The 9,392-nt window shown below is 32.9% G+C and overlaps 1 protein-coding gene across 1 annotated transcript; it reads right to left on the bottom strand.

Annotated features, from left to right (window-relative positions):
• Positions 1–1,943: 1,943 nt before the first annotated feature.
• Positions 1,944–4,469, bottom strand: LOC112012028 (receptor kinase-like protein Xa21). The gene is made up of 3 exons (XM_065779355.1): positions 2,678–4,469; positions 2,155–2,553; positions 1,944–2,062 (listed from the first exon to the last, which is right to left on the bottom strand). Exons 1-2 carry the CDS (start codon positions 4,344–4,346, stop codon positions 2,180–2,182), a joined length of 2,043 nt encoding a protein of 680 aa, XP_065635427.1. The 5' UTR covers positions 4,347–4,469; the 3' UTR covers positions 1,944–2,062; positions 2,155–2,179.
• Between the last annotated feature and the right edge of the window lie 4,923 nt (positions 4,470–9,392).

Below are 9,392 nucleotides of genomic sequence, written 5' to 3'. Positions count from 1 at the left end.
AAAAAAAAAAAAAAAAAAAAAAAAAAAAAAAAAAAAAAAAAAAAAAAACAAAAAAAAAAAAAAACAAAAAACAAAAAACAAAAAACAAAAAACAAAAAACAAAACAAAAAGAAAAAAAAATAATAATAAGAAAAGATATAACCTCAACCTCAACGTGATTTTGTCTGAATCGAAATAAATACTCACCCTCCTGCGTAAAAGATGCAAAATCCATGAGCTCTCCTGGTTCAATAATCTGTTTGATGTTTTTGGATCCAACCCTATGTAGTTCCTTGCATCCACCATTCCCATTGATTGTGGAAGCCTTGGAATTTCTCGAAGCTACTTGCAGTTGTCAATTTCAAGAAGTTCTAATCAAGGGGATCTACTAATGCTTTCTGGGAGAGTAACAATATTGGAGTCACCTAGAAATAGAAATTCCAATATGGGGAAGTTATCGGGCTTCATGAATTCAATTATATTTTTATCACAGCCAATGAGTTCCAGACTAATCACGCTGAGAGACCTATATCCCTAAAGGAACTGTGTGCCAATAGGGTCCAGTCTTCATTAGCATCTTTTGACTTTGCTTGCTTCACCCATTGTTCCACTGCAGTTCCACTTGCTTCCAGTTTAGACTTATCCCTGCACATAAAAGTATGGAAGCGAAGTCAGTCATGTCACACAATTACGAAACATGAATGAGGATAGAAAGGAAGGATGTTACCACCACCAGCTTTTAAAAGCTGTTGAACTGGGAACCACTAGCATTGTTGCATAATCTCTATCAATCAAAGTGATTTTTTTTTTCTACTTGAATTTTGGACGGAGTTCCAAAACTGGCTGCTCAAAAAGTTAAAAGTAGGGATTAGCTTAAGTGCCAATTTCACTTCACTGACTAATAAAAATTAGCTGTGGATATAGATTTAAATTCCTCATATCTTATAGAAAAGAAAGTGAAACTAGATATTCAACCTTTGATATCAAAAGTTTTCTAAAATGTCATCTAAATAGATGATTTTAATTCTTTTGCTGACAATTACCTAAGGTTTAAGACATTCTTTTATCCTTGTGATTTTTATAGGTTTTTATTTATTTATTATAGTTACAAGCTTTTTTAGTAAACTTGCCTTTGACCCTCTTGCTAATAGTAAGTATTTTTCCTCCAAAAAATAACTTGGACGAAAAACAAAAAATCATACATTTAATAAAATAACTTGTATAACCAAAAAAGAACTCACAAAAGCTCAAAAGAAAAATAAAATCAAACATGTATAACCAAAAAATTATAAGTGTAATATGAAATATCCAACAATAAGAACAAAATTCTACAATTTCTACAAAATCCAAATGAGCAAAATACAACACAAAGTCGTGATTAATTAGACTACCAGGGCACTGATTGGCATCAAAAACCGTGACAGTGAAAGTGGAAAACAGAGACAAACCTGAGCATAAAACAATCTAAATTCCCACAAATATTAATGAATCATCAAGCTGCACAAAACCCACAAAAATAAATAAATAAATAAAAAGAAATGGGTATCTCTGGAAAAATGGAAGAAAGTGGAAAACTGAGACAAACCTGAGGACATCCCATAGGAGTGGAGTGGTCTTTGTGTGTGGGCATGATTAGTTAAGAAATGACGCCTCTTTCCCTTTGAAGAAAGAGTCCACTGAGAATAAAAAAATCCTTTGGGCAAATGTAATTTACACCGATATAGCCAAATCGACCATCCCTCTATTTTATGAGCTCATGCTTTAAAATATATTGACGAAGAAAGGGAAGCAAGTGAAAAATAATTCTTATTATTTGTAGAAAATTATTTTACGTCTACAAATAAAGTTGGCAGTTAATTTTCCAAGCATAATATATATCAATAAATTTAATACACTAATACAAGATTGTAGGAAATTATTTGAGCTACTCACGCGTATAAAAGAAACATATAGAAGACAAGGTATATGAAACATGCAGAATACTTCTTATTCAATGAATAACCATAAGCAAGCTTATCTATAAAGCCAGAAAAAGTCTTTCCATCCAATGCAACACTTTGAAGGAGCACAAGACTTTTTGGACCTGCGAATAGTTAGTAGAAAACAACATTAAGAGAAAAGATCAAAATAATAACTTAATACCAACATTAAGATGGTGAGAAGTTTCATTTTTACCTTCCATATAGCCAAGCATGTTGTGCTAAATCCTAGCACCAAGAATAATGTACCTAACCAAATGCAACTCAGAGATGGCCTTACTAATGTCCCATCGTTCTTGTGGCAACTCCTTAGAGCATGCCACTCCGACCTTGACCATGGATATCAAACACTCATTTATTTTATTTGCAAGGCTACCATTGTGATTTCCAAGAACTTCATCAACATTATTTAAAAGTTTTGGATCCACAACTTCCATTACACCATTAGGTAAGGCCATGCTAGCATAGTTGTGAAGGTTAAGGCCTCCCTCAAACACACTATTTGTGGGTCTCTTTCCTATTATCATCTCCAACAATAAAATTCCATAGCTGTACACATCTCCTTTGGTTGACACCTCACTTCCTAGACCGTACTCTGCCATTCAAAAAAAATTAATATAAATAATACATTCACATCACAAATTGGGATCTCAGAAGTAATCATGGTATATATAGGAAGCATATGTTAACAATTAAAAAGTACAGTAAATCATGGTTACCTGGAGGGGTGTACCCAATTGTTCCTCTTATTCCAGTTGAACTACTTTCTTTTGGATTTGTAAGTCTTAAAAGAAACTTTGCAAGCCCAAAATCTCCTACATGAGCAATCATATCACAGTCTAGAAGAATGTTGCTTGGCTTTAGATCACAATGAACAATTGGCATTGGGCAATGGTGGTGTAGGTAATCGAGTGCACAAGCAACATCAATGGCAATATTTGTTCTTTGAAGAATGTTCAAATTCTGTATCTCTATTGGTGTGATATTTGTTTCTAGAGCCATATGCAACCAATTTTCTAGACTTCCATTCGGCATGAACTCATAAACTAGAGCCTTAAAATCATTTCCACGAAAATCCACACTTGAGCAAGAACTTATGATCTTCACAAGATTTCGGTGACGAACATTTTTCAATGCCTCACACTCGAAGATGAAGCTACGAGAAGCTCCTTGACGTTCAATATTTAGTAACTTAATTGCAACAATTGATCTGTCCTCACCAAGGATGCCTTTATACACTGAGCCAAAACTACCAACACCAATCAAATTTGCTAACGAAAATCCATCAGTTGCTTTAAAGAGCATTTGGTAAGACACTCTCAAAAATGATTGCTTCAAGGAAGATTCTGAAGAGTTATCATTTCTTTTATTTTTGCGCCAATAAAATAAGAAAAATGACACTATGGTTATTACCAAAATCACACATGCCATTGAGGTTACCACTTTGAGTGCAAAAGGCCACTTCATTTTCTTCTCTTCTTTTGTTAAGCACTTGGGCAACTTTAGTTCTGATATGCCCCCACATAATCTACTATTTCCGATGAGTGATATTGCGCTAGCATTTGCTAACACTCCTTTTGTTGGAACCTGTCCCTGAAAATCATTGAAGGATAAATTCAATTTCTTCAAAGAGAGTTTCTCCAAGAAATTTGGAATTTGACTAGAGAAGTTGTTCCGAGAAAGATCCATGACTTGAATACCACTCATAGAACTCAGGAATGTTGGAATTTCTCCTTGAAATAGATTACCCTCCACGCGAAGGTACTCAAGGCTTGTGCAAGAGCCTAGACTACTTGGAATTTTACTAGACAACTTGTTTTCAGATAAGTCCAACTCATTTAAATGGACAAAATTTCCAACCTCAAAAGGTAGTGATCCCACGAAAAAGTTTTGACCTAAATAAAGTCCAATTGACAATGTGGAAATTGCAAAGATTTGCTTTGGAATGATGCCACCGAGATTGTTTTTAGAAAGATCTAACAACAACAAATTTTGGCAATTTTCTATACTTGGTGGGATAGTTCCTTGCAATTTGTTACTTCCTAAATAAAGTTCATTTAACCATGTTAGGTTTCCAAGGGTAATTGGTAACCTTCCAGAGAGTCTGTTGTTATTTAAATATAATCGCTGTAACTTTTGAAGATTGCCAATATCGTTAGGGATTTTCCCTGAAAACTTGTTACCATCCATCAATAAGGTTGTCAAGTTGACCAAATTACCCATCTCTAAAGGGATCTCTCCAAAAAGAAGATTATTGTCAATTGCAAAATAGGTAAGCTGGGTTGAAAGATTACCTAAAACATTAGGCAATGTACCTTTGAATTGATTCCCCGAAAGGCTTATTTTTTGTAAGCTGCTACAATTGACTAGAGATTGAAAGAAATTCATTTCATCATCATCTCCACTTTCTAAATTATTATTATCAATTAATATTGCCTCCAAAGAGTGTAAGCCTCCAAAATTGACTGAAAGTTTTCCGTAAAATTGTTATCGCCAACTTCTAAGTATTGTAACTCTGAAGCATTAGATAATGAGACTGGGAGAGATCCGGTAAATTGGTTTTCATAGATTAGAAACCACCGGAGATGCGGAAGGGTGTTGTTTGCAACCTGAATAGACGGCCAACTTCATCAGGGATTCTGCCTCCAATGGTGTTGTTTGCCAGCACTATTTCCCTAATGAAGCTGAGGTTGCCTATGTATGGAGACAAGGAACCCACCAAACCTCTGGAACTCAGATCTAATACAGTGACTCTTTTATGCTTGTGGCCACACGTAACACCTTCCCACTCGCAGAAATGGAGGGAATCATTCCACGAGCTCAAAATGTTTTCAGGATCATGTGTTATCTGCTTTTTGAAGGCCAACAAAGCTTGATGATCCGTCTCATTCCCACCAAAATAACTGAAGGTGGAAGTACTACTACCAGCAAAAATAGTAGGAATTTTTACATGCAGGAGTGCAATGAACAAGAGAAGGATGGCTTGGAAGTGAATTGGACACAATAGTCTGAGACTCATTGTTGCAAGTGAAAATCCGCTTCCTTGCTTTTTCATTTCCGATGTGCAAAATTTGGGTTCGCTTAATAAAATAGGGCGTCTATATAGTGGAAATATGAGTGTACCAGGGTCTTGACGGTGACAAAATAGGCGTCACTTCTACAGAGGCCTAGACATTTTTCTGTTGGTATGATTGATGCCTTACTTGAGCTTGACAAAATAAGGTGCGAGTCTATTTGGCGCAAATGCAGGAGCACCAGGGTTTAATTGACGATGACAAAATAGGTCTCTATTTAGTATTTGTGCCACCGTACTGCAAGCCCCACCCGTTTGACGTAGCCAAATTCAATTAATTGCAGATGTCCTTCCCAGGTAAGCTGTCATGTCATTTTTTCATGGTATTTTGTTTTAAACTACTATGTTTTAACATAATTTTCTGATGAATACATCAAATAAATTGTTTTCCTAGCTGAAGCATGATCATTTGTTTACTTTTGCATGAAATATTTGATAATAAATTTTTCTCATATTTGTGGCCACACAAGAAGCAATTACTGTTTGTGTTCTACCCAAAAAAAAAAAAAAAAATACTGTGTGTTTTTCACCAAAAAAAACAAAAAATTACTGTGTGTGTTTAAAAAATTATTCTAAGAAAAAAGATTGTGAGTGTAAAATTCTACCCTGGTCTACGTAGTCACAGGTTAGACCCTTTTGACTGTGTACTCTTGGTGAACTAATGAGTTGAGCTTGAGTGAGTGTAAAATTCTTATGTGTGTGTGTTTAAAAAATTATTCTTAAAACAAAAAAAAAAAATTAACCGTAGATAATCTTAGATCACCTTTATGATTTGCAAGGTAGGAGGCATCAATTCATCTAACATTTTCTGTCTAAAATCTTACTTTTCTGTTTTACATGGCGACCTCTCAAAAACACTCATATTAGATTATGGATTATACACTATTTTATTTATATAATTTTTTTCCACCTTTTTATTATCTCTTAGCTACCCCTTTAACCTTTCTAAACACACACACACGCACACTCTTTCTCTCTACCCATTCCTCTAAACACACTTTCTCTCTCTACCCATTTCTAAACACACTCAGATCGCCTCTCTCCACTTGGGCCTCCTTTGCTCATATTGCCTCTCCCTCTCCTTCATGGTCAGATGACCTCTCCCTATGTTTAAACCCTAAGCCGCCACAAGCATCCATCTCTATCACAAGCATAGAGACTCATTCAAATCGACCCACAACACCGATCTCTACCACAAGCACCGAGACCTGTTCTAATCGACCCCTAAGCACCGACCCACAACCACGAATTTGCAACAATGCTTTTTTTGTCTTTGTTGGTGTGTCTGTGTGTGGGAGTGTTTGATTTCCCATTGATTTTGTGGTCGGATTATTATGTATTGTAAAATGTAATGTTGTGGTGATGGTGGTTGGGAGGTGGGTGGACAGAGTGATCGGTTGTAGAGATAGAGAGTGAGATGGAGAAGAAGAGAGAGAGCGTGGAGGTATAATGATGAGAGAAAAATTAATAAAATATTTATACAACAATAGACAAGCTGATGCTGTTTAATTTTAGGAGAAATTGTGTAAATTTTACCTCTTTTTCTATTATGCACCCACTTATGCGAGTGCTCTAAATCAATTAAAAGAAACGCAATTTTTTTCTTGACTGCATCGACATTAGGAAAAAACAATAGAAGTTACGAAGTGTCAAACTACTTACATTCAGAAAGTAAATTGCGTGCATTTGAAATGCAAAGGATCAACCAACGCCCATAATAAAGTATATAATAGCTTTTAAGTCTGCTGGTGCTAGAAATTTTACTGAAAGGTTTGCATATTTGGATATGATGAGATTCAGGCATTCGGCCACCCTTTTCAAACAATTCAGGTATATTTGGATATTCAAGGTTTTTAAGGTCGGACCGAGCGGTTCAACCAAGGTTGAACCGTGATGAAGTTAAAATTAATTTAACATTAATTAAAATACAAATAAAAGTATTAAATGTGTTTTCTCAACAAAAAAAAAAAAGTATTAAATGTGTAAAAATATAAAAATTTACCTAAAAAAATCTAAAGCAATTTAAATAACTTTCAAATGAATTTTCATTATTTTTATAAAGTGAATAGAATTAATAAAATATAAACAAGCTTTAAAAAATTTTGTTTACAGTAATCTTTCAATTAAAAAGCATTTTAATTAAAAATAAAATCATTTTTATCATAAATTTACAAATTTCACAATCACATGTAATGATGTAAAAGCATAATTGAACACAAAAAAATTTAGCAAATACTATTAAGTAAATAGTGATAAAATAAAATGAAAAACTATTATTCTTGTAAAACAAAAATAAATAAAATATGAATTCAATGGGAGACATTAGGAAGTCAGCAAGTGTAGTGGTTAATGTAACATTGATCTTAAATGCGTGGGAAGTCTATAAAATTGTATATATGAAAACACGTGTTTAAAATACTCATAATGTAAAAAAATATATTTGATATTATATTTTTAATGTGTTTTTAAGAAGAAAAAAAAAAGTGTTTTTGTGCTATCAAAACTTCTCATATATTTCTTTTTTGAGTTAAAACTTCTCATATATTTCTTTTTTTAGTGTGAATTTTAAAAATCTAACCGTTGAATTTCATGTTCCTTATGTTTTTAACATGTGTATCAAATTTCATTACAATTGGATATTATTTACTATTTGATCAATTAACTTATTTTTTATATACAACTTTAGATCACAAAAACTTGAAATTATAACATTTATTTGATGAAATAGCAATTTTTTTTTTTTTTGAGAAGAAATGATAACATAGCAATTGATCTTTAATCTTTTTGAAATTTTGTAAGCATTAAGGATGTAATAAGAACATGCAATCTAATTATTAGATTTTTAAAATTTACACTCAATATATAAGATATATGATAAATTTATGGAGTTTCTTTTCAAACTAGTTTAGAGAGAAACTTTATTCTTATAACAATGTAATTCAAATATTTTTTTTTTCTCAACTATTCGCAATTTACCATGTAAATGACCAGACATGTTGGGTGTCTCTAGACTTTTTCTTTAAAAACTACTCCTAATAAAAGTTGTTTGGCCCAAAAAGAAAAATTGAATTAAATGAGTGACAGTCTTGACAGCACCGACTACCCTTTTTCATTAATTAAACGGTAGCATGGTTAGTGGTTAAGAGGAACTGTAACAAAAAAAGCCACCACTTGCCATCTGTAGTTAATTCCTGAAATTAATCTTCAACCAGTTCATGTCCCACTCTCTTGTCTTCTCAAAGATGCCATTCTGTACAGGCTACGTATTGACAAACGTTATTACGAATAATACAGCTAACCTTCCAATCGCCTTAATCAGTAAAAATATATAATGTTAATCTCAGTTTTGTTTTATAAATATTAATCTTGGCCTTATTATTTTTCTTTTTGATGAATCTTCATGGAACCTCATCCAACAATCAGGATCTCCCGATCCTGATTTTGCTTTTTTGTTTTTAATAAATATACTGCTCAAGGAAATGTGATGTCAAATTTTAAGGGACCTGATCATTGTTGTTGAGGGAAGAGGGCTTACAGAGAAAAAAATTAAGCATACAATAACACAACCTAAATTGCAATGCATAATTCTTATCAAATCTCATAGCAAATCATGAAATCGAATCTTTTCTTTTTAATAAGATGTCCTATCGATCAAATAATTCTCTATATACATGCGAACTGTTTTCAATAATTATGATTCTTTTACAATCTTGATTAAATGATATCTACAATTTTTTCTTAAATCTACCAAAAAATGCTCTCACTAACAATTTTGATTTTCACATCACCACTGATTTTCTCAGAAACCAAATGGATGGTCTTATTCTGCTATTAGGTGATCAAACCCTGTTCAGCAGCATTTAAATTTAGGATTGTTTGGGTTTTAGACCCTAGCAAACAACTTCCAAAGGGTTCAGGAGCCTATTGTGATTTTTGAAATGATTAAGGGTTTATTGCTTGCAATTTTGGAAAGACATGGGGTCAAGATGTAATTTTATGGAAAAAACCGGGGTCAAAATATGAATATTGAAAATTTTTGGGTCAAAAAGCAATTTTTGAGGAAGACCGGGGTCAAAATATGATTTTGGGAATTTTTGGGATTAAAACATGATTTTTGGGAATTTTTGGGATTAAAACATGATTTTTGGGAATTTTGGTATTAAAACATGATTTAGAGAATTTATGAATTAATATGCAAATATGGGAAAAAACAAATTAGATGCAAACAAGATGAAATGAATTAAAATGAAAACATAGCGAAAATATGTGAATATGTAAATATGGGAAAAGGGATTAAAAAGAATGTAACAAAAATACATAATAGCAAATAAAGAAAAGATGGCATTTTATTAAAGAAAAGA

This window comes from Quercus suber, unplaced genomic scaffold (assembly GCF_002906115.3).
Source record: "Quercus suber isolate HL8 unplaced genomic scaffold, Cork oak 2.0 scaffold_206, whole genome shotgun sequence".
NCBI classification, from domain to species: Eukaryota; Viridiplantae; Streptophyta; class Magnoliopsida; order Fagales; family Fagaceae; genus Quercus; species Quercus suber.
The sequence above is the reverse complement of the archived record's forward strand: the minus strand, read 5'-3'. Positions and strand labels throughout refer to the sequence as shown.